Source organism: Heteronotia binoei, chromosome 1 (genome assembly GCF_032191835.1).
Source record: "Heteronotia binoei isolate CCM8104 ecotype False Entrance Well chromosome 1, APGP_CSIRO_Hbin_v1, whole genome shotgun sequence".
NCBI classification, from domain to species: Eukaryota; Metazoa; Chordata; class Lepidosauria; order Squamata; family Gekkonidae; genus Heteronotia; species Heteronotia binoei.
The window spans coordinates 65801115-65827500 of record NC_083223.1 but is presented as its reverse complement, the minus strand read 5'-3'; the positions used below and the strand labels follow the sequence as shown (position 1 = coordinate 65827500).

At 40.9% G+C, this 26386-nt stretch overlaps 1 protein-coding gene across 1 annotated transcript in view; it reads left to right on the top strand.

The window, feature by feature from the left end:
* The window catches only part of LOC132569386 (protein eyes shut homolog), a 631754-nt gene that overhangs the window by 405069 nt on the left and 200299 nt on the right, over positions 1–26386 (top strand). The window contains exon 10 of the mRNA XM_060235420.1: positions 9856–10009. Within this exon, the coding sequence (XP_060091403.1) occupies positions 9856–10009 (154 nt within the window). The remainder of the gene's footprint in view (positions 1–9855; positions 10010–26386) is intronic.

Below are 26386 nucleotides of genomic sequence, written 5' to 3'. Positions count from 1 at the left end.
GGCTCCAATGGGCGACAAGCGAGGGAGTGGGTAAGGGACCCGAAACTGATCAGGAATCGAGGATGGATCTATGCAGTGGAAGGTGGGATACTGATAGAAGCACACCTGTGGGTAGCTAGTCCACAGGTTATAAGGACTCTCTTGAGCCCTCAGGGGATGGGAGGTATGAGGGAGGAAAAAGGGGAGGCTCTGCAGTAACCATGAGGGCTGGACTATTGCAGAGCCAATAGAAAGTTCCTTGGTGGCACCTAATTGGGTACCTGCTCTTGACCAATGAACTTTGCCTGGGTCCCGTGTACCTGAAAGAACTTCTAGATTGCAACAGGCCCTGGGGCGGCTCCAAGGTGACAGTTGGGAAGAAGAATGGAAGTGGCTACTGGGTGGGGAATACTTAAGATTAGATGGATTTATCTGGAAAGGTGATAATAGAGAATCAAATACTGACCTAGGTATCACCCGGATTAGACAAAAGACTTGGCTCAGGCAGGAGATGGTCTTCCTCTTTCCCTATCTTCTTCTGGGTATGCGCCTTTGTCCAGGGTTTCGCTAGACAAAAGGAGCGACAGCTGAGTTGATAAGCCATTCATGGGGCAGACGGGTTGCTTGCAGGCTAAAGGTGACATGTGGTGTGTACGTGAGCCTTTCACTATGATGAGATGAAGTCCAGCCTGGCGGGAAGATGGCTACGAGTGGTGTTAGCGTTACACAGTGGATTCCATGTTCAGTGCTTCATAACCGATCGCCTGGATAGCTCCTTGGCGGCACAGACTCTTCCGTTCCATGGCTGGCTCACACGACAATGGGAAGTCGTCCGTTGTGCTTGCAGGCACTCTGTACCGGTTTAGAGTGCCTATGTAACTTGTGGCTGCTTGTACACATAAGTCCCTTATATTCCTGGATAGTTTTGCCCACACTCTCTGGCCAGACATGTGCGAGCTCACTTCTCCAGGCGCCCTGGCAACCATACTGGTGACTATGATGTTCGGAAAAGGGGGCTTTTTCCTCACAGTTTCTTCTGTTCACATCTCTTCTCGCTGAGGTCCCTCTGCAACTTACCTCAGGCCTTCCTTGCTTCGGACTGGCATTGTTCCAATTTTTAATTTCTCCCTAGGTTTTTTTTTTTCAGTAACCCAAAGGACGACAGCCAAAGAGCTCTACACAACCTGGATGTTAGGAGAGCCTTGGCTTTCTACCTGTCTAGAACAAGACCTTTCAGTAAGGACTCCGGTCTCTTCGTAGCATATGGCAAACCTAGACAGGGCTCAAAGATATCCACACAGCATCTTTCTAAGTGGGTCTCTTTTACAATTTCCTTATGTTATGAACTGGCCAAACAGTCCTTACCTGTACTTCCGAAAGCTCACTCCACCAAGGCTTTTTCTACCTTGTTGGCTTTCCTACAAGGTGTGTCTTTAGAGGACGTCTGCGCAGCTGCCGTATGGTCCTCTCCATCCACCTTTGCATGACATTATGCTTTGGATGTGTGAGCCAGACGAGATGCTTCATTTGGACAGGCAGTTCTTCATTCAATTTTTCATTGATGCCTGTTCAGGTAGGTCCCTGCAGGTACAGTAAATGCAATTTACACTTGCTTTACCAGCACCCTCCATCCTCTCATTTTAACTTGCTCCCCTATGTGTAGGACTGCCCTGAGACCACGAAGAAGATAAACAGGTTGCTTACCTGTAACTGATGATCTTTGAGTGGTCATCTGTGCAGTCACACATGCCCACCCAGCCTTCCCCGCTGCTGGCTTTCTTAAAATTTCTTACTACCTTCATCAGTAGCTGCTGGAAGAAACTGAGTGGGAGGAGTGCCCCTCCCTCGCTCTAGGCATGCGCAGTGAATGCCTACTCCCCTGACTGAGTGGAGAAGCACACCAAAATGCCTGAGGCGAGCTTTTGCATTCTCCAGGCTAGGGATCGTGACTGAGCACAAGACCCATGTGTGTGACTGCACAGATGACCACTTGAAGATCATCAGTTACAGGTAAGCAACCTGTTTTTCCTTTAGGAAACCATCATTCAGAAGATGGCCCATTCTTTGCTGTTTGTAAATGCTGACATTTAAAATGAAAGGTATGCATGAGTTCAGTAGCTGGAATTCAGTAAGCAAAGCTTACATTACTGCTTTGGTTTTCCTCCTTATGGTAATGAGATGCAGATGTGACCTAGCTAGAAAAGAAATTTAGAACAACAATGAAATGTTTACAAATTCACAGGCTCCGTTTCCCAGATTTATACTCAGAAATGTGTAGGGCATGCAAATGTCTGTTCATATATTCATCTGTATATAATAACAAATTCACAGTAAAATTGTTAACAGAAATATTATGAACGATGTTACTCAGCTCTCAAACTAATGACCTCACCTCTCTCCACACCTCTTTTCTTGGTAAATGTTGAGCAATATATTAGGGTCCTCTCCTTTCTTTGCTATCTATTCATTCACTTCTAATTCTTCAGAAGTAGAATATATTTGTGCAATAGCCTGTACTATTCCGTCCTACTGAGCAATTGGTCTCTTGCCCCTCCTAAGTCTAGAGAAATTTTTAAGGCTGTTTTCAATAACATGAAGCCTCCCTGCAGTCACAGAACTATCTATTCAGGCAACTGGTGCAGTATTGTTAGAGCAATGTTTACCAACCTGTGGGTTCCTGCTCAAAAGTTCATTGCAAAGCCCAGGCTTTTGCAGTTTTATTGATTAGTGCTTTTGTTTGCTTGTTTTGTGGGTCACCATAATACGAATTAAATTCAGGCTTGTGAGTCACCATACAAAAAGGCTGGAAACTACTGTTCCACAGCAACACTGTGATAGTCCCATGGAAACTTTAAAGCCGGATATACTGGTAGAAGATCATGAGCCAGGAAGAGGCATGGCAGCTGCAAATCTCTCCCCTTTCCCTCTGTAATGTCTAATGGAATTTAATACCATTTGTTGATTCTTTCCAGTTCCTGGGAATTATTCATAATAATGGCAGTAGGTCACAAAGTAAACACTTACATTTTATAACAGGCGCTCTTCTTGTAATCCTTTTCTTGCACCCTGAGAAAGATGTGCAAGAAGAAGAAGGAAGAACAAAGGAAAGCTTATAATAGCATTGTTATGGGGATTGGGGCGGGGAATAGTTTCTGCAAAATTCATCCTTTTAAATAGAGCCATTAATTCCTCTAATTCTGTTTTCTCTTTTAAAAGAGGGGGTTCAAAGAGAAATAATTGCACCTTTTTGTAACTATTTTATTTTTTTAATTTATTTTCCATACTTATATCCTGCCCTCCCCACCGAAGCAGGCTCAGGGCAGCTAACTATGAAGTATTGGAATTGAAAGCAGCTGCAATAGTTCAGCAATCAACCATTTATTGAACAGTCCCTAGTATTTGAGAACAATGTCTGAAACCTACTCTTAACCGGCTGGAACTAACTGACTAGGCTCTCTCAGTTCTTTCCTGTATGCTGGAAAACCCTCGACTCTGCCTCCAAGGTCTACAGTGGCTCAAACATTCCAAAACATGACACTCTTTTCCCCTTAGCTACAGTATACTAGTCCAGAAGAATCTGACACACCGCAACTGACATGGGCCCTGGGCAAAGGTATTTGACCCCCCTAGACCTCACTCATGTTGTCTTACTTCCTCAGGCTCACCCCCTGAGTCAGGTCCAGACCACATTGGTTTTTGCTCTAGCCCTACAGACCCTTTTGACTCCCTTGATTCTATTGCGGCCCTCAAGCAATGGTACTCACTGTCAGCAATGGCATTGGAAGAAGTTGGTCTGGGCAATCTCCTCATTTGGTCCACATGCCAGTGTAACTTGTGGCTATCAGTAATTTCTGCCCTTTATGATACTGGCCCAGTTGCAAGCATAACCTCAGTGGGGATCCAGGCCAGGCCCATAGTTTTGGACAAATACCGGGTCCGATGGTGAGATGCCCCTCATGCTTCTCTTATTAGAGTTGAGCTATAATCAGTCCAGCAGTGCTGTAAAATGCCAGTGCATCAATTGCTCAGTGGGGCTCCTTCCTGTTGTTGTAAATGGGATGATATGATGCAGCAGTAGGTAATTGCCAACCATTGGTTCCACTCACCATCAATAATCCAAGTGAGAGCATCTTTAGTCATTCTCACCATCTGTTCGGCTTGGCCATTGGTCGATGGATGGAACGGGGCTGCTGTAACATGATGGATCAACCTGTTCACCAGAAACAACCGGAACTCTGCAGATGTGAACTGGGCCCCATTGGGATGATGTCCAGTAGTTCATGTGTTGTGAACAACTTCCTCAGCACTCTTAGAACCATGGGGGAGGTTTTGGAACCAACTGGAATAACCTTTAACCACTTGGAGTCTACGATGATCAGAAAAGACTGGCCCTGGAATGGGCCAGCAAAGTTGGTGTGCAGTCTTGACCACAGTGACTTCATAGCCTCTCATAGCTGTACCTAGGCCTGAGACAATGGTGGTGTTGATATTTGGCATACTTGACATCTCTGGACCCATTCTTCCATACCACTGTCCATTCTGGGCCACCAAACGTAACTCTTCACCAGTGCCTTCATTTTCACTATGCCCAGGTGCCTTATATTAAGTGTTTCCAGCACTCTGGTTTGCAACACTGCCAGGCCTACCACCCTGTTGCCCCACAGCAAAAAACCTTTGTGTACCAAAATATTGTGTTGCCTGGAAATGAACGGTGCAAATTCCCTGTCTAGCTTTTCCAGTGACCACTCCCTCCACACCCAGTTGAGCATCCAGGCAAGGATGGGGTCCTTGGAAGACTTCACACCAATGTCCAATGCATGAAAGGGTGGCTCTCATAATGACTCCCAACAGCATGACCCCATGTGCCAGGGAGAGGTCCGGTTCAATGGAAGGGAAAGGGAGGTGACTCAAAGTGACCAAGGCCCTTGCTCAGCTGATGCACCAAGCTGAAATTATAGACAGAGGCTAAACGACTTGTTATTCTTGTTTTGTCTCTGTATATCTTAAAATATCTTCATTATGTTACATGCTAATTTGCTGTTCAGCCTCTGTCTATAAATTTGAATGGTTATCTTCCATTTCTGTGTATGTTAGGAAATGTGTGTGTACACAAAAGCTCATACCTTGAATAAAACTTTGTTGGTCTTAAAGGTGCCACTGGACTCTAACTTTGTTCTAGAATGGAACTTGTTAGAGGCATTCGATTTCATGTGTTGGTCATCAGTGAAAGACATAACAACTGCAGTAGATTTTACAATAAGCAAGATACAAATAAATGTCTGTTAAACTAATGAACCTTTTCAATGTATCACAAGGGAGTTTTTTTGCTTTGTTGTTTTTAATACTACAACTAGGCTGTGATCAGACAGGCAGTTTGGCTTGATATAGTTGCTTTAACCTAACAGATCAAATGAGCTCATTCACACACCCACATTTGGCTGCTGTTCTCCAGTCATACTCACCCCATCATAAGACAAGCTGGAGATGGAGTAAATACAAATATGGCAAAAATATTGTGCAAATCACACTCTTAAATAGTTTGTACAAATTAAATATATTATAAAGAACATACAAAGTAATCATAAATTCAGAACATTTTAGCCAAACAAAAGTCTCAAATGTGATATTTCCAGGAGGACCCCTCAAAGTCTCTTAATTTCACAAAGAGAGTACTAAGACTCAACAACAAAGTTCTAAAGGAGTCTCTCGGTTGCTTGTTGGCTTCTGAAGGAGAAATTCCTGCCTTCATGCAACCACTGGTTTTTAATTGCGTTCCACTGCTCCTGCAGCTTCCTCATAAGCCAAATGAAATTTCCAGCCAAGGTCTCTCTCAAACGCCCATTTCAGTATCTTAATTGACGGCTGAAATGGGCGTTTGAGAGAGACCTTGGCTAGAAATTTCAGTTGGCTTAAGAGGAAGCTGCAGGAGCAATTAAAAACCGGTGGTTGCGTGAAGGCAGGAATTTTTTGCAACTGTGTTCACTGAGGAAAACGTGGGCTTGTACTCAGACCAGAACAACTATTTTCAGAGAGGGTTCAAATTGTGATGATGAGAGATGTTCTAGACCCATTTGGGAAATTAAAACAAATAAATCCTGATGATATATACTGTAGCTGAGTGTTCTTAGAGCTCAAAAGTAACAATGCTGATCTACTAACGCACTAACCACTAAAAGCAGCCACTGTACCAGAAGGCTGGAGAGTAGCAATGTTACACCAGTTTTGTTAAACGTTGTCCAAGGGGTAGTAAAAAAATTACAGGCCAGTTAACCTAACATCTGTCACAGGCAAATTAATAGAAATTGTAATCAAAGATAGAATTATTAGAACCACTGAGGAATAAACCTTCTGAGGGAAAGTCAGCATGGCTTCTGCTAAGGGCAGTCTCTTGGCAAAGAGAATTTTTTCTTTCTCCCACAAAATACTAGAACTCGGGGACATCCAATGGAGTTGATTGACAATAAACTCAGGTCAGACCAAAGGAAATACTTCAATGTGAGTAAATTATAGAATTCACTACCAAAGAATGTAGTGATATCCAAAGGCATAGACAGTTATTGCCACAATAAACCTGGCTTTTCATTCATAAATTTACTCCAACATTCAAGTTCCATGAGGCTAACCTTGGGAATTAATGAGATTATTCCAGATTTTGCTCTCAGCAAAAGAGCTGCAGTAGGAGGGCAATCACAGTAAATTCCATTAAAAGTTCCTCAGAAATTCTACTTTAAAAAAAAGAAAAGAAAGAAATCAGATGCCCAGACATTAACTATGATGAGTAGCTGAACAATATATTGTCTATCTCCCTATAATTTTCTAGTGCTTGGGAAGTATATGATGACTTTGTGAAATTTATTGGGTTGTAACTGTGCTGTTCCCAAACAGATTCTCAGCAAAGCACAACTTGAGGTAATTAACCGTGTGTATTTGCTGGGTAAACAGGCTAACTAGCCCCTATTTATGTTTCCAAGGCTGTTTTTAAAACCATCACTTTTACTTTACAGCAGTTGATGGTTACTCAATCTTTTTTACAGTAAGTACTAACTTGCCTTGATTTGTTCAACACCCATAGAGTAGTTTAACTGGAATGAACCAGTTGGCCATGCTATTTGCACCATTACTATCTTCATTCTTCTCAAAGTAAAAGCTCAGCAGACACAAACACATTGTACAGAGGTGACTGATTGGTTTAGCACTTTAATTTTTCAGCTGCTGGTGTAAAATTTAACAAGTATATATATAAAAGTAAATGACTTTAAAAACACGTCGCTTTTGCTGACATTGTAGAGAAAATCTTTCTCAGCTAAACTATCATGATTTGAAAAAGAAAGTTATTGACTGTGGGGCAGATTCTCGCAACAATAAATTGAACTCTTCTACTTTACTCAGTGGCTTCAAATGTTGCTGAGAAGACTTTATTAATATGGGCCTTGCTGCCAAAAGAATAGCGGGCTATTTAATATGAGAGAGATTGGGTGGAGAGAAAATAGGAGATGCATAATTCATAGAAAATTACTGTGTAGCCTAAAGGAACAAGAAACTAATTTGAAAAAGAATTCTTAGCGCATTGATTCTAATGGATTATCAGGTATTTCCTGAAATGCAAGGACAAAAGTATCTTTCTTCAGTCATTTATCAATGCCTTTCAATAGATATTTAATAGAACAGAGATTGCTAATCTGTGAACCACATACAACGATACTGTTTTAAACATGGAATGTGATAATATCATTTTTTTTTTTGGTGGGGTATGCAAGTTACATTTAAATATGCTGACAAATTATTTCTGAGTCAACTGTGGCACTTTTTTTTAATCAAACTGTACCCAAGTTGAGCATGTGTGTACATACACAGAACTCTGTACTTTTTATTGGTTTGTATCAGATCTTTTTTAAGGCCTTTGAAATAAAGGTCAAAGAGAATTGCATATGAAATTGTGACGGAATGGTAATTTGGTAGCAGTACCTTATCAATACTTACTGGGTATTGTCACAGCTGGTTGCTTCGTGGGCTGCTGATTTGTCTGTCTGAATCTCTGTCTGAATATTTGAGATTTTGGGGGGGCGTTGGGTAGCTGGTGTTTTAAAATTGCCTTCCCTTTAAACAACTTTTGGGTGAACTCACCACTTGGAGTTCATTGGTGGTATGGCTTTTTGCAAGCCATGTGACAAGTAAACTCCAAGCAGCTATAGACTATAATGGAGAATTGAGCTGGGGTATCTGGGGCTCTGGGGGTGTTTTTTGAGGTAGAGACACATATTTGCAGCCAAGCTGCTGGTGCCTCTTCTCAAAAAACTTCCCAGGTTTCATAAAGATTGGACCAGGGGATCCAATTTTATGAGCCCCAGAAGAAGGTGCCCCCACCCTCCATGGTTTCCAATGGAGCACGGACGGCATTTAAAAGGAACAAAGTTCCTTTAAATGCCTTCTGCAAGGTGTGAGTGAACTCTGAAGCAGCGAGTTCAAAGCATTTTTAAGTTTAAAGGCCTTCAGAGTTCATTTGCCACAGCATGGAGTTGCTCTGCAGCTTGGAGAAGGCATCTAAAGGAACCATGTCCCTTTAAATACCTTCCCCTTTGAAAACAATGGAGAATTGGGGCACCTTCTTCTGGGGCCCATAAAATTGGATCCCCTGGTCCAATCTTTATGAAACCTGGGAAGTTTTTTGAGAAGAGATACCAGCAGCTATACTGCAAATTTGGTACCTCTACCTCAAAAAACAGCCTTTCCAGAGCTGCAGATAACCCTGGCTTGATTCTCCATTATAGCCAGTAGGGACTACTGAGTATAATGATCTCTGCTGGATATAATGGAGCTGCAGGGGGGTGGGGTGGCAATATTTCCTGAATCCCAATACCATACCAATATTGGGATTTGGGTAGATAGGAAATATCAATATTTTTCAGGTTCAATATGCCCAAACCTGAAAAATACCACTCCTGCAAGCAATCCTAATCTCTGTTCCATTGTACTAAGATAAAATACGTTTGCTTGTGGGTTACTCACTGGATCTGGAAGCACAAGAATTCTTCTAACCATGCAAGATATCCTAGCCTGTTCAGAATGAAGCTGCTACTAGTCCCTTAAGTTTAAGCAGTGGTAATATCAGAGACACCTAGCGAAAGCCAAGTTGTAGTCTTCTATAGACCTGAAAATAATAATATTTCCTGTAGTAGATTCATGACAGGATTTGGAATTGTTATCACTAATTTCTTCATAGGTTCATCTAACAGTTTTGGCAGCAACTTTATTTGCAGCATTGATTTGTAACCATGTGGTTTTATTACTTGAGTAAAATTCTAATGGAATATTTGATGCCTGAAGCTGGCTTCATTCTTCACCACAAATGCTGGTAGTTTCGGTCTACTTAAGGGACAAGGTGACAGCATGTTCTGGTGTTTTGTGTCTAAAAGTGAGGGAGTGCTGACTTTCTATTGAAAAGAATAGAGTCCTTTTGCATAACTTTAGATTCTTAGAGATTCTGAAGTGCCATTGGAATGTCTGCAGGCATTCTTCAGGGATGAAAGAAAATTCACAGGAAGCATGAATTATATCCTCAGGTTCTTTCATATAGCCATAGAGTTGTCAGTTCTGTAACAGTCATACTGAGGCAAACACTAACACTGATGCTGGAAGCTTTGTGTGAAAAAAATAATGTGCTTGTTTTTGTATTTACTATTATATAGCCATCAAGTCTAGGTGTAAAAAAAAAACTATGTGGGGAAAATACCACTTCTATACTTTGGGCAATTTGTGGGGGGTTTTTAGATATTAATTTTATGCAGTTTGGCTTTTTTTTCTTTTTTTAGCAAGTAATTTTCTAGATATTTATGCTTCCCTTTGTAAAGATGTAACAAAAACTTTATTTTTTTTAAGTGAGTGATGAGGATGCTGGAAATCACTTTCTTCACCTATACCTTGTGGAAGGAAGACCTACAGCACGTTTTGGCTGTGGTGCTTTGCTGGACGTTCTGATGGTGACTGCCAATTCCTCCATTAGCAAAAATGTCCTTGTGCCTATCACAATCAGGTATGAATTTCCCATGTTTTGCTGCAGAGGGACTTGGGTATTTTTGCTAAAAATAGAGAAGATAGAAAAGTGAACTATAATGCTGTCTGAAAAGATTTTCCAACTGAAAGAGGTGGGGTGGAAGGGAAAGTATGGTGATTTTCACAGTTGAAAGATGTACACACACACTAATATCTACCCCAGTATTTGAAGATTTTGTTCTGTGCTGGTCTTACAGATTACATTATTGGTAAAAAATGCACTTCAAGTATCTGAATCTAATTTCATTAGATTTCATTCTATTGATGAAAGGATACAGTAGTAAAAATCACTTCTATAAATTAATTCATTCATGGAAAGAAAGATTGGACCAAGCCTAGAGTTCTGTTCTTATTTCAGTCCAGTGCTATTATTTTGTTTCCAGTTGGGTTAGTAGGAAAATATCTGTCATGTAATACAACATTTCTCTAATCCTATCATATTTTGTTTATTCTTGGTTTTCTGGACTTTACACACAGATTTAAAATATTTTTATTTTATTTTATTCTATTTTATTTTTTACTTATAGTCTACCTTTATCACTTGGACTCCAGACTGATAAAACAGAATAAATCAATATAATCTGCAGAATAGGGCACTCAGTAAACAATACAGTAGAATTAGGGTTTAGAACCAATCAGAAATCTAAAAACAAAACTGAAGAAAGGCATAAGTATTAACATGACACATTAAATGATGTAAAATTACATAGAAGGATCCTAAGTTTCAGCAAGCTAAACACAGTCCCTAAAAATTTATCCAAATACCTTTATAAGTCATTTAGTACAATGCAACTCTATTGCCTGTGTAGAAAAGTCCTTTTGAATAATTCAGTTTTGCACAGTATGTGGAAAGTCAAGAGGGTAGGAACCTTCCTGATCTCCTCAGGCAGGCCATTCCATAAGGTGGGGCCACAATAGAGAAGGCACGTGTACAGGCAGTTGTTGATTTTGCTCATTTACAGCTTGGCAAATTGCAGTTTTGTATGCTTTAGGCTTCATTTTTTAAAAAATACTTTCATGTCTTTACTATATTATCAGCTTTTGTTTTCCAGTGATTTTAATTTTGTTCTAATGCTGTTATTATCCAGTTTGAATGATGTTTTCAGTAACTGTGCCCTTAGCTTGAAAGATGCTTATTTCCATATTTCAGACGCCCAGGAAACAAGGGTCCCATTTTTATAAGACATTGGAATTCTCATTTGCCAAACTGGCAGAGTTTTGCACCATAAGTCAGGTAGAGTTGAATGACAGGCATGGAAACCTGCATTTGGCACCACTAGATAGGCAGGCAGCAGAAGAGAGAACTAATGGCTGCTGAAACCCCAAGAAAGATAGGCAGCATTACATGGTGAGCAGAAGCTGTCATTTGGCACCCAAAGTAAATCAAGTACAGGCTTGCATTATTCACTCAAAACAGGAGACCAGTGGCACCTTGAAGACTAACACCAAATTATTCCAGTGTAAGGTTTCTGGACTCACAGTTTCCAGATGCCTCACATGGGGCCTCATTCATTACTCTTTCCCAGGCTGTCTCTACAAAAATTATTGGCTCTGCCCCAGCCCTGATATTGCCATGAGGGTTTTCAGAGCATCCAATTGATGTTGTGTTTTCCTTCTTCCGTTGTTTTCCATGGTGTCCCATCATTTACTCTGATTTTTTGGAATTGGCTTAGATTTGACAATGCTAGTTGCACCCCCCAGTCAGAATAAAGAGGCTGACACATAATTATTGGGAAACGGGCCACTTTATTAACTTCACAGCTTAACACGGCAAGGTCAAACAACTATTGGACAAGCCCTGGGGTCTTCCACCGACCCCGCCAAGTCCAACCATGGGCGAGCCACCCAGCCGCCAGCACAAGCCATACAAATGTGGCTAGTGCCGGGCCGGCAGACCACAACTGCCCTCCCCTTACATTTCAGCCCCGATCACCAGAAGGAAGCGAATAAGGGGAGGCATGAATGCGATCCGCATTATACGTCATTGAGCCGTAAAGCCCATCTGCCGTTCCTGCGGATCGACTGCACTAAACAGGTGCAGAGGCCTGGGTGCTCACCAGCAAGGTATAAACCCCTTGCTCCTTCCGCCAAGTGACCAAATTAACCTACCTACCTAACTGCCACACTGCTGCCCGCAGTACAAGGTAGGCGAAAAACACCTCACCAACAGCCAATTAGGTGAGAGTGAAAAAATTCCTACCTGGCCCCTGATAAGACGACCGGTCAAAACCTGTACTACTGCAGGGTGGGTGGGTGGGCCGAGAGCTTCCTGAGGACTGCACAGGACGGGCGGGGCTATATATAGCCTCAGCTCTCTGCCCTCCTGAAAACACCCAGATGCTCGGGAAGCTCTGCTCAGCCTTGCATCCTTCCGGGGATGCAAAAGACGGCCCTGTGGTGCATAGCCGCTTTCGCGGCCTGGCCACGGCAGGGCCGAAAAAAATGCAATTTAGATCACTGCTTCCTGAATTGTGAGTAGGAAGGTGCAGATTTATACACCTCCACATTTGAGAACATTTTCAGTCCCCATACTCTTGTGCTCACCACTCCCCCTTCCCTCAGCCACTAGAACCCCATGTAAGAGCAGTTGCACTAGGGAAGGTGAGATATATTGGGAACAATCTTTTGCATTGAAAAACCTGTTGTCCTTTGCTGATTGGAAGCATTCCATGTTAGCTTAATGTTCTGTTTGCAGATAGAGATTCATATGACAAAGTGAGGTCTGTGTGACAAAACCGTATGCTGATTTTTAAATATATATATATTTAAAATGAGACAGTGAGTTTGTTTGCTGGAAAACAGTGGAATAATAGTAATGAGTGGAAAGTAAAATGTGTTCTCCTCTCCCTCATGCAATGCAGAGAGCAAAACCATTGCTTTTGCCCCTGCCTAGCTTGGAAAGAGATCTGAGCCCCCCATCAGCTGTGAGTTAGTTTCCAACTGTTGCAGAGACAAGCTCTCTCAGTGGGTGGGCATGGCATTTGCAGGCCAAGGGGAGCATACTGTGCCCTGTTCTGGGCTGCCCATTGTAATGCCCAAGATAGCCATTGTGATGGAGGACATTGGGGAGGCAGTTGGCACCAATCAGTATTGGAGGTACACAAGCCAGGCTTTGACAGACAATAGTGAAGGACTACATATCTGAACCCTTGGAGTCATGTGCCACTGATCCACTGAGCTACTGAACCAGGAAAAAAGGTGGTCTGGCCAGACCTCTCTTTTGTCACTCACAAGCTCCTCTCATTTTTTTTCCCCAATGGGCATGCAGAGTGAGTGCCCTCCCCCCAGATGAGTAACATTGTCAGCTTGCACCACTCACATCTGTTCCCCTGGAGGGCAGGGCTGTAACTAGAATTTTTAGGTGGAGGGGCTTTTTAAAAATTCATGGGGCAGGAGTTGCTGAAGGCCTCCCCCAGCTGGTTGGCAGGGCCTATAAATTGTACTGGGAAGCCTGTGGTCGCTTCTTCTACCTCTCCTGCACAATTTCAATTGCGGGGAGGGAGGAGGAGGCAGTGGGGAACAAAGGCTGCTGGTTGGAGAACCCAAGCTGGGCGCCACCACTCAGAAGTCAGGGGCAGGGCCCCCTAGGTCTCTCCATGACTATGGGCCTGCTGGAGGGTTGAGCAATTGGTGCTCTTCAGTTACCCAGCCTTGGACTTTGGGAGTGAGTGAGTGAAGTGAGCAAGTGCTTTTGTCTAAATGTTTTTAATTTGTGGAGAAAGGGAAATACACTCATCCCAAACCTTAAAACTCAGAAGTAGGAAGAAACAGCAGGGGAATTATCCAGTTTGATGGACACTATATAAAGCCCACATTCCAAATTATGTTCTAATTAAAAAAAAAAAAACTCAACTGAACCATGGTTTCTGTGTGGCATGGGGGGATGTTGATGGAGATCAGCACCTTTCAGCACAATTATGTATGGAAAGTAAAACCAATATAATGAATTTTAACAGGGAGAAATGTAAAGTTCTTCATTTAGATAGGAAAAATTCAATGCATGGTTATAGGATGGGGGAGACTTGTCTTAGCAGTAGTATGTGCGAAAAGGATCTAGGGGTCTTCATGGACCATATGCTGAACATGAGTCAACAGTGTGAGGTGGTGACTAAAAAGGCAAATGCAATTTTGGGCTGTATCTATCAACAGTATAGTGTCCAGATCACATGAAGTGATGGTATCGCTTTACTTTGCTCTGGTAAGACCTCACCTGGAGTATTGTGTTCAGTTTTGGGCACCACATTTTAAGAAGGATATAGACAAGCTGGAACGAGTCTAGAGGATGGTGATGAAGATGGTGAGGGGTCTGGAGACCAAGTCCTATGAAGAAAGGTTGAAGGAGCTGGGCATGTTTAGCCTAGAGAGGAGATGGCTGAGAGGTGATATGATCACCATCTTCAAGTACTTGAAGGGCTGTCATATGGAGGATGGTGTGGAATTGTTTTCTGTGGCCCGAGAAGGTAGGACCAGAACCAATGGGTTGAAATTAAATCAAAAGAGCTTCTGTCTCAACATTAGGAAGAACTTTCTGACCATTAGAGCAGTTCCTCAGTGGAACAGGCTTCCTCGGAGGTGGTGGGCTCTCCTTTCTTGGAGGTTTTAAACAAAGGCTGGATCTGACAGCAATGAAGATCCTGTGAATTTAGGGGTAGGTATTTGTGAGATTCCTGCATTGTGCAGGGGGTTGGACTAGATGACCCTGGAGGTCCCTTCCAACTCTATGATTCTATGGCAGCTGCAGCTTCTGGGGCTCCTCCTACAAGCTACGCTGCAGAGTGCCGAGAAGGAGAACTCAAATACCCCAGACTCTCTCCCTTGACCTTTCTGAGGCCTTTCTTCAGGAAATGACATTAGTGTATGGGAGAGGATTGTTTTGTTGGCTTCCTTGCTACTGGTTTGTCTGATAGGTAAAGCCAAGAGAACCAAAGAGAATCTCTTTGGTTTGACATTGGTTCTCTTGGCTTTACCACATGATTTCTGCGGCTTGACATTAGTTCTGTGGAGCTTACTTAAAGTTAGTTTAGTTTGGATACTTTGGTTTGATATTAGCTGTGTTGGGTTTGCCATTTAGGACTGTGGGTCTGCTGGGAATCTTTGGGTTCTCTGCATTTATAAATATTTTAATAAAATATTTTATTTACTTAATACTTGTTATCCACCTTTCTTCCTATGGAGCTCAATGCTGCTTATAATATTAATAAAATATATACAAACATGTAAAAACACAAAACCATTTTTTTAAATTGCAATTTAGGACTGCTTTAATTAAATGCAGTTCTATATAAAACTGTCTTCAGCTGCCTCCCAAAGAATGAAAGTAAAAGGGCCAGGCCAATCACACTGGGGAAGTTGTGCCACTGAAATGGTTGTCTCTCATATACCCACCAAACAAGCATTTTTGACTGATGGGACAGTCAAGAGGGCCTCTCCTTATGATCTGAATTCCCTGACAGGAACATATGGGAGAAGATGGTCTTTCAGATACCCTGGGCTTTAAAGGTCAAAACTAACACCCAATTGGTCTATAGAGCCAATTGGTGGCCAGTATAAAATCTGTAATATCAGGGTCACATGTCCCTGATAGCTGGCCCCAACAAGCAGACTAAGCACAGCGTTCTGTACTAGCTACGCTTCTGAACACTCTTCAAGGATATCCCCAAGTAGTCCAGTGTTGCAGTAGTCCATTCTAGATGTAACTAAGACATGAATCAGAATCATGTAGATCTGACTGATCCAGAAACAGATGCAGCTGATACACCAACCAAAACTGGACAAATGCACTCTGGCTCACTACAGCTGCTTAGTTTTCACTGTTTCCAGCAGCACTCACCAGCTATGAACCTGGAGTTGGAGCTATGGCAGTCTGCAGTGGGACACATTGGCTGAGCTTGCCCTCACTGGAGGCAAGAGTGGGAGAAGGAGGAGCCCACTGGGCAGGGGCGGGGAGGGGTGCCATGCCTGGGATGCTGGCCTTATGCCAGCACTCTAGCACTGGCACTTATCACAGGCTATGGCCATGAGGCAGAAAAGGAGTGTCTCAGCATCACCTTCTGAGATTGCCTCTCATACAACTTGAACCACTGTAACCAGTCCTTTTGCCAGCTCAATAGGATATTGTGGTTGATAGTATTGAAAACTACTGAGAGATCCAACAGATCTAGCAGAATCCCCCTGTCTAGTTATTGGTTGAGGTCAACAACCAAGGTACCCAAAGCAATTTCTGTTCCAACTTCCAAAGCCCAATTTGAAGCCAGATTGAAATGGGTCCAGAAAATTCATCTCTTCCAAAAGCCCCTGGAGCTGATATGCAACCACTGCTCAAGAACCTTGCTCAGAGAATGGAAGACTGGAGATTGGCCAGAAGCCCTCTGACATAGTAAGAAGGGTTTTTTTTTCTTTTCTTTTTTTCAAAACAGGTTTGTGTGGCTTATGGTAATATAATTCCCAGCTCTTTGTTATCTTATACAAATTTTTAATTTGTTTTATTGATGTTCATTAAGGAAAAGGGATTACCTCTGCTCTGGCCCCACAGGCAGAAAATGTTTTCCTGCAGGAAAAAGTTTAATGACGAGTACATGTCAGCAAAGGGGCAGGAGAGCAAATCCTTACATATCCTTACATATCTTCAGTAACTTTTTTCAGAATGTTGATCAACTAATCATCTGCACCTTATTAGCTGAAGCAGCAGTGCTTCCGATTCAAAGGCTGAAGTGTTAAATGCTTTACTGATTTGAAAAGCTAATGATACGCTAACTGCACATTTAGCGAAACTGCAGTTGAAGAGGGTGATTTTAGTTGGCAAACTTCGCAATGAAAGCTAATTTCCCAGTTCCCTAATCTGACATTTTTGTAAACTACACAACTTTATGGATTCTTTCCACGATGTACTGGAAGCAACTTTCTTATTTAGGGTGCTAGCGTTTTTAGAGAGAAACTGAATAGGCACAGGTCCGTACTCTGACAAGGATTTATATGCATCCGATTTTATAAACTGATTATCATTTTTGTGATTTACTTCTATTAGATGAAAAGGGGAGCAGTGTATCTTTCACCATGCAACAAACAAATCTGTAATCTTTTTGCAGCCATCCTTAATCCCATGGCCAAAGGAGCATACAAACATAATATTGCCTTTATGAGCTTATTCATCACTGGCTGCCCAAAGCTGTAAAATATGCATGCATGAGATAGCTGTTGATTTTGCTTCCACAACTAGCACTCGAATATAGATAATTATCTTTTCTGTGGGTTTTGTTTGTACAGCAAACTGTCAAGTAGAGGCCAATCAATGATTAAACTTGAATTATTGTTCTTGAATCCAGCCAGTCTAAAATGGGTGGAGGAGAAAAAAATATTTCTTACATTGTTTGTCTTAATCACTGTAGTTCACATTTGGCAGATATCCTGATTTTTAATGTCTAATTCTCATCTCCATTTTATTACTCAAATCAAGTAAGCCTAAATAAAAATTTCACACACACAATAAAACCCCTACAGTGGTGTCAAATCTGCGGATTTTCATTGGTTGGATGTGGGTACAGGATTGGCTTGCACTCTGTCTCTGGTATGCCGCTGACTGATTCTGCTCTTCCCCACCCACCGCCAGCTCCATTGGGCAAGAACCCCACAAGACAGCCACTGACCTCTGAGGGAGACAGTTCTCTGCTGACAATTCTCTTGGAGGCTTACTAATCACTACTGCCTCTCCTCAGGACCTGTTGTAGGAAGTCTGGGACAGTCCATCCCCCCCCCCCAAAAAAAAAACAACACTGCCACAAAGCAAACAGTTAATCAAACAGTAAACTATGAGAGACATGTTCATGAGACAAAACAGCATCAGTTACTTCTCTTCAACTGACACTAAAGGAATGTTCATTCACAGCAGGGAGAGGCCAGTTCAGCAGCAGCAGATGAACAGACTGGCACTATATAATGTATCAAGCCCGCTTTCCACCTGCAAATACTCTTCACTCTTTCTATTCAAATTAGACTATAGTGAGCTCATATGATAAAACGGACTCTATTCTGTCCTATGGTCCAAGTTTGGTGTAGTGGTTAAGTGTGCGGACTCTTATCTGGGAGAACTGGGTTTGATTCCCCACTCCTCCACTTGCACCTGCTAGCATGGCCTTGGGTCAGCCATAGCTCTGGCAGAGGTTGTCCTTGAAAGGGCAGCTGCTGTGAGAGCCCTCTCCAGCCCCACTCACCTCACAGGGTGTCTGTTGTGGGGGAGAAAGGTAAAGGAGATTGTGAGCCGCTCTGAGACTCTTTGGAGTGGAGGGCGGGATATAAATCCAATATCTTCTTCTTCTTCATTGGATGAATTGGAGTCCATTCTATACTATGAGCCCACTCGAAAGAATGGACTCCATTGTATCCTATGGGCCCGTGAGATAGTATGGACACTTTCCCCCATGTCCTATGACCCCCATGAGATGGTATGGATTCCCTTTCACCTGCAAGCGGAGGGAGGCTTGCAATGGCTCCCTGCCTCTTACAGCCACCAGCGGAGTGGGTCCACCTGTCAGCTGCTTGCTTTAAGAGGCAAGGAGCCATTTGAAGGCTCCCTTTCACTCCTCTCCGCCTGTAAGTGGGAGGGAGTGAAAGAGGGGCTTCTAATGGCTGCCTACCTTCCTGCCTACCTGTCTTCCTGTTATTTTTCTGTCTCCCTGTCTTCTTCCTACCTTTCAGTTTCCTTTCTTTCACTCCTTTCTCCCCAATTTTTCCATAACTCTCCCTTCCTTCCTCTCATTCTTTCTTGGTCTATCTCTGTCTTTCTGTCTTTTTATTTAATTCTATCTTTCTTCTTCTCATTTTTCTTTCTCTCACTCCTTTCTCCCAATCTCTTTTTACGTCTCCCTTCTGCTCTTTCTCTCATTCTTTCTCTGGATCTCTGTCTTTTGGTCTTTTTTATTTCGTTCTGTTTATCTGTCTTCCTTCCTTTCTTCTACCTACACATTCATCACCCCCCCCCAATATTTTTAGGGGCCATTGTATTTCTTCTTCAATGGGCTTTACTGTTTGTGTTTCTGTGTGTCTGTGTATTTCCATGCACTGTGTTCACTGTGTTTTTGTAAAGTAACAGAAGCACCTCCCCCTTTACTTTGTCAGAAGACATATCTAGGATTTGGTAGCTTGATTTGTTTTCAGATCTTACAAGCCATAAGCTGGCTGGCAAAGGCATGATTCTTCCAATCACCAGACCATGTTTGTAGAATATTATGCTGCAGATTTGTATATCTTGTCTCTCATAAGTGAATTGCCTACTCTTTTTCATGATTCCTACTCTGTTCTACTCTAATTTGGAGAACAAGGTTTAATTCCTGTCCTCCACATGAAGCCTTCTGGGTGACCTTGGGCCAGTCACTATTCTCTCAGAACTCTCTCATCACCACCTACCTCACAAGGTGCCTGTTGTGGGGAGAGGAGAGGAAAGGCAATTGTAAGCCACTTTGAGACTCCTTAAGGTAGAGAAAAGTGGGATTAAAAATACCTCTTCTTCTATATGGTCAATCTGGTGTTACAATTGGAAAAATTATGAAGTTGAAGGTTAAGAACATCTTGTGGATCTTTGAAACTGAGTGTTTCAAAGGAGTTAGCACAGATAGAACACTTTCCACATTTAAAGTGTTCAGCTGATAAAGTATTGTTTATAGACCTAAGGTCAATATCAGAATGAGTAAGCAATTCCCTAAAGTTCCTGGTCCTCCTGAATCTAATCAAAGGGAAATTCCTGCATCCCAGAATGTTTAACCAAATGCTAATGTCTACATATAATACTTTTAATAGAATATGACAGTTGTAAACACTGGAACACACATGGGATATTATTATGAACAGGTCTGTTTCTATTTTGTAACATGGTTATAAATAGTTCGGCTCTATTGGCTGCTGACTTGGTTCTAAATGGTTCAGCTCTATTGGCTGCTGACATGGTTCAGCTCTATTGGCTGCTGACTCTATGTTCTAGTAGGATATCATCTAGCTGTTAATTGATTACCCAAGCTAGACTTTTGCATATTGTAATCTTGTGCAAAAGATGAATTCCTTTTAAATTGGAAATGTTGCCCAAAAGGAAAGTTAAACCATAATCCAAATGGATGAAAAGAAGAAAAGTGTAACAATGAATTCCTAAGAGTTGACATAATTTAACTGATTAAACATTGTTTGACCTAACTTCCTCAGCATCTAAAAATGAAAGGACTTCCTCACTAAAGTGATTGGTAAATTTTATCATGGTATTTATTTATTTATTTTTATTTATTTATTTGTAATTTATATCCCGCCCTTCCCACCAGGTGGCTCAGGGCGGCTTACAACATATAAAATCTAACATAAGAATATAAAGTATGCACTGTATTTATTCACGTAACAAATTATTGAAATTTATTTATACTAAAAAATAATATTAAAATGTCATCAATATATCTTTTATACAGGATCATATCCATCAATAAGAATTGCATATAAAATTACAAAGGATGGAATTCTCTAAGGAGGACATTAATAAATCGACAAAACTGGCAGTTAAGGGACTTTTTATGGATGCACTTTTAATCTGATAATAGAATTGATCAGAAAAATCTGAATTTGTTTTTCTAAGATAATATCAACCAGTTCCATGAGGAAGATGTGTGATGTGTGAAGAGGAAGGAATTAAATTTAGTAGTTAATTTGTCTTCTAGACAACAGTCATCACATGAACAACATGTACTGAATTTCTGTTTAAGTTTTGTTCCCACTTCTAAATGCAATTTTTAGATACCAAGGGTGATTACAGATCTGTAGTTTGGGCTGACTCATAGATTCCTCATAAAGTGACCCACAAAATCCAAAAAAGGTAGGTATGAGGAAAAACATTCACTGGGCCTTTTTAAAGAATTTCTAGCCATCCTAATAATAAAGGGATGTCTAAAATTATCATATGCTGATGTAGTGGCAGACTGATGTACTGATATCCAGTATCACATTTCCAATTCAGCAGATATATTATTCGATGAATCATCCTGAACAGTCCTCTTGGGAGATATTGGAGGACATCCTGTTATACCCTGGAGTTAGCATAGTTCCTTTTATTCCTATTAAAACTTCTTGATTTTCATTTATTTTAATTCAGATTGAAACTGGTTCAAACGTGTTTCCATTTCCTGAATGCCAGTGTCAGATTCATTCTGGGCAAATTATTCCCTCATGTCTTTTCTCAAGTGTGATCATTCTGAACACAGTGTTCTCTGTCTCTAAATGGGATTTTCCTATAATCAATAATGTTAATGTTTCTGGTATTTTGCCTTTCTAGCCACTTGCTTGAATTATACATAACAATAATCCTCACCTCTTTTAAATGATCTTCATCAAAGATAACAAAGCAATTGCTGGAACTTTTCAGGCTCATTAAACATGTTCTTGAAGAGCAGATGTCTACATCACCATACCCTTCATGCTCTGCAAAAGCCTGAATTTCTCAGTCTTGTATAGAAGAACCTAATTATCCTTTTAAAGACCTCTTCTTCTTCTTCCCAACAAAGTGCTTGGAAGAAGTATTGTCTGAGGGATATCTCAGAAGAGCAATGGGTCAATATATGGACAGGTACTCTTTTTTAAACACCAGCCAATAATTTGAGTGTCAAGCACGCTTATTTCTGTGACATAATGGGTTCTCAGACAAAGAGCAGGTCTCCCGCTCTTTACTGCTCCCCCCGTATTTACAACCATGGGGCAAGTAATAAATCCAGTTTACCCAAATATATTTATGCTACAGCCTGGCTGGTACCACTTTCAAATCGCCTCTCCCACAGATTCACACAGACAACTCTTAACTTCTGCTGGAGAAGTGTGAGAATGGGAGATGTTTTTGTAGCCTAAATTCCTTAGTAATAAAAGAGATAGTGTTTAGCAACCTTTGAACCTGTGACTCAAGTATGCATCTGTAATGAAACCTTTGAAGATATCCTATATAGCAACTGTGTAACTCTGTATATAAATTACTCCCAAGGCTTGTGTCCTTGGTACAGCTTCTGAGTTTCTAAAATAAAACAGCTTTGATTTAAAACAAAAGACTGCTTATTGAGAAATATTGACGCTTGACATTGAGGATATTACAATTTAAGTTATGGGATAGATGGTATCTTACACCTCTTAGACTATTCCATTCTAAACACAAATCAGATCCTCTTTGTTGGAATGAATGTAAGCAAATTGCTTCTTTTTACCATTGCTGGTGGAGTTGCCCGGTAATCCGACAGTTTTGGGACAATGTGTTATCTGCTATTGATGATATACTTAAAGTTACTATTCCAGAAAACCCAAAGTTTGTTCCATTAAATGACTGTTCCAATTTTAAGTTTGCTCAGGAAAAAAGGGATCTGGCCTGTTTACTCATAATGGCTGCCAAATTATTGATAGCTTCAAAATGGAAAAGCCCTTCTAAACCTACTTAGTCACAATGGCTCCTGAAAATTTGAGATGTACTAGTGATTGATAAATTAGCTTCTCAGATCATCCAACAAGAAGTCCCACTATGCAAAAACACTTTTATAGAGCATTGGTTTTCTTTTTTCGAATATATTGAAAACTCTAATAAAGAATATTGTAAAGTACCTGAAAAATACAAAAAAAATATGTTTTATTGATTAGAAAGGAGAGATTTAATACTTATATTAATCACTATCTATATGTATTTATAAATAAGTATATGACCCCTAGATAGCACAGTTGTTAATTATGCTTTGTTTAACTGTTGTAATTCTTTTACTCGGTATTGATTGGTTATAGTAATGTTATGCTTATTGAATGATTTAAATAAACCGTTAAAAAAAAGACCTCTTACCAAGTTTTTTTTTCCCTTCAGAAAAAAATCTACTCTGTTATTTTGGGCCTATTCTACACTGTTAATCACTTTACTCTTTTTCTACATTGTTTACTTAATTGACTTTTCAACATCATTGTGTTAAAGGTAGAACCAGAGACAGCCTACAATACAATCAAAAGGGTTTGTACTGTCATAGTGTGTGTATGTGTGTGTGTGAGAGAGAGAGGAAGAGAATAAAATATATGCAGAGACAGAGAGAATTAATGTATATATCACTGAAATTTTGATATGCCTTAGTGATATCTCACAATCTTTTGCCTGAAGCAGGCTGCCGCCTCCTCCTTTTAAATGGTATGCTGGCCCTGAATAGGACAAAATTAATTAGATTTGTGAGAAATAGCTTCATGGGAAGTAGCAAAGATAATATAAATTAAGCATCTTTAAAGACAACTCTCTAAAACCTGGCCATTTAACTGTCAGTTTAACTGTTGCTGGCAAAATCTGCTTTATACTCATTGAAAACAAGGTAAATATTTTTGTTAATATTTCAGTTTTTGTCAATATCTTATTTCATTAGAACTAATTGTAGTAATGAGAAGCATTGGTTGGACTAATTTTATTCATAATGTGTAACAGCTCTAGTGAACTAACGTATATTTTGGCTTTCTCCCTAATGGGGACACAAAAGAAGGCCCTGAAACATAAAGGAAAACAAAAGAAAACCCTGAAACATAAAGGAGAAGGGGGAAGGCCAAACAGCCTCTCCCTATCTGTATGCTGACTGATCTTCTGCCATGCTTTGGGCTATGACTTTCAGACTAAGAGCTGAAGGACAAGAGTCCTGTGGCTCATTTCTCTGGGCACATGCAGGCCTTAAGTACCTGTAAACAGAGAAGAACAAATTAAGTGAGAAATTATTCAGTTGCTGCTAGCCAGATAGGTAGCAGTATCTTCTTCCATTCCTCCACAACCATTGTAAACTTACAGCTGAATATTAAGGTAAGGCATCCTCTTAAAGGCCTATTTAGGACCAAACAGCAACATATCAGAAAGTCTCTGAATCATTAAATTGGATTTGAAATGCATGTTCCTTGGGGCTCTGTTCTTTCATTGCTTCTCCTCAACATTTATATTAAGCTACTGAAGGAGATTATCTGTGTCTTTGAAGTCGGGTACTGATTATTCCCAGCTATAACTGTCATTCACAAAGCCTCAAGAAACAGCTGTTTCAGACTTGGGTCAATGCCTTAATGTTGTGTTTAAATAGATGAATGTAAAGAAGCTGAAGATGAATTTGGACAAAATGGTTGTGATTTTAATTGCACAAGCTGAAGATCTGTGTGAGGTTGACTTCTCTAAAGGATGTTCTTTATCTGATCAATTTAAGAGATTGGTGTGGCTCTTGGTCCTTTTTGATGCCTTCTTGATGGGAAAATAGGTTGAAACTGTTTCTAGAAGCACTTATTTTCATTTTTTCACTTATCTATAAAGCAGGGATGGCCAAACTGTGGCTCGGGAGCCACTTGCTGCTCTTTCATATATATTGTGTGGTTCTTGAAGCCTCCACCACCCTGTCAGCTGGCTTGGAGAAGGCATTTGTCTCTTTAAATTACAGTACTTCTCCAAGCCCAGCCAGCAGCTTGGAGAATGTATTTAAAGTTGGTTTCTTTCTGCCTCTCCCTCCCTCCTCCTTTCTCTATTTTCCTTCCTTCCTTCCTTGCAGCTCTCAGACATCTGATGTTCATGTCTTGTGGCTCTCAAACATCTGACATTTATTCTATGTGGCTCTTATTTTAAGCAAGTTTGGCCACCCCTGCTATAGAGTATCCTCCCTTTAAGACAGGGAAAATACCCAGAGACTTTGGATGTGGATCCAGGAGAGGGCAGGGTTTGAGAAAGAGAGGGGCCTCAGCATGGCACAATGCCATAGAGTCCACCCTTCAAAGCAGCCATTTTCTCCAGGAGAAGTGATCTCTGCCAGCTGGAGATCATAGAGTTGGAAGGGACCTCTAGGGTCATCTAGTCCAACCCCCAGTTGTAAAAGTAGACAACCCCCAGTCCCACCTAGAGACTGGCAACCCTAAAACACATCCAGAGTCTCCCAAGTCAAATCCCAAGAAATCTCAGCACTCAAAGACACACCTTTTGGCTTTGTTCAATGCAAATAATTTGTAGAAACCCCATGTCATAGTATAACTGTTAGGAAGTCTTACGTTTACTGTTGTCAGAACAGAATGAACATTCATGCCATATATACTGGAGGATTCTACTGAGAGATAATAATACAGGTAGGCTCATCCTTAATCCTCTGTCACTTTCCATATTAAACTCTTATCTTGAAGATTTGTCTTGCCCAATATACTGTAAAGATGATGGAGTAACTGCTGATGATGGAAGAAGCGTTGTAAATATTTCACCATTCATATGTCATTTTTACCTTTCATGTTTAAAGTAATGGAACTAATTAAGAATATTTATAGACCTTGTCATATAAATATATATATTTAAACAACAAGAGAAAATGAGAAATGGCCACTATACATCCTTATACATAATCAATATTACACCATTAATCTTAAACACTTATAAACAGGGGTAATTATGTCTAGGAAGATCTTACCAATTTTTCAGGAAGCCACAGCCTTCCTGAAGCATTTATTTTAAAGGAGAGCTCAGCTCTGCCTGCAATTGAGAACAAATATCATTTGAAGGCATAATGGATGTAGACTGTACTGCAATAATTATTTGCATAGTAAATAGCCACCAAGAAATTAATTTTTGGAAGAAAGCTTGTAAGATCATATATTAACAGGAAACTGGGCACAGAACTGAGGTTCTTGTTTTGTTTTTAAATCTATATTAATGTAAATCTATTTAAGCTATTCTGCCTCAGCTTCTTATGAAGGGATCACGATTACTCAGCCCTTTTATGTTAAAAAAAAGAGAAGAGGATATACCGGTAAGTCATCTGAAGAAAAGTTCCTCTCAGTATGACTATAACAACTTGATAATTCCGGATAGGGGTGGCCAAGTTGCAGTTGTTAGATCTCTCAATTCACAGAATAATTTTATTTGGCTTCTAATGGCCAAGTCAAACCAAGTAGTGTTATATTTACCCAGTATTTCACACAGAAATAAAATAATATTGTTTCCAAAGTTGTGTGTGAAAAAGATTTTACATACTCTAATGTTATTTGGACTGGAGGATATGTCCATCAGTAACTACTATCCATGGTCACTGAAGGGAAACAAACTTCTGAATGCTGGTACTAGGAAGCTTCATTGAGGAAGGCCTTGGCCTCTGAATGCTGGCCTTCCAGAGCAACAGGATAGTTGGTGGGTGCAGGTTGCTGCAGCTGTCTGCTGACTTTTAAAAAGTCACTCGAGATTGAGACATGCTGCAGTGATCAGATGGTGGCTGCGTGGCCGGCAACATCCTATGACACTGGCTCTGGAAACATGCAGAGTGGAGCAACCACACCACTCCTGCATTTCCAGGGTGCGCCCAGGCCAACTTTGCCACAGGGAATTTGCTGATGTCTGTTAAAT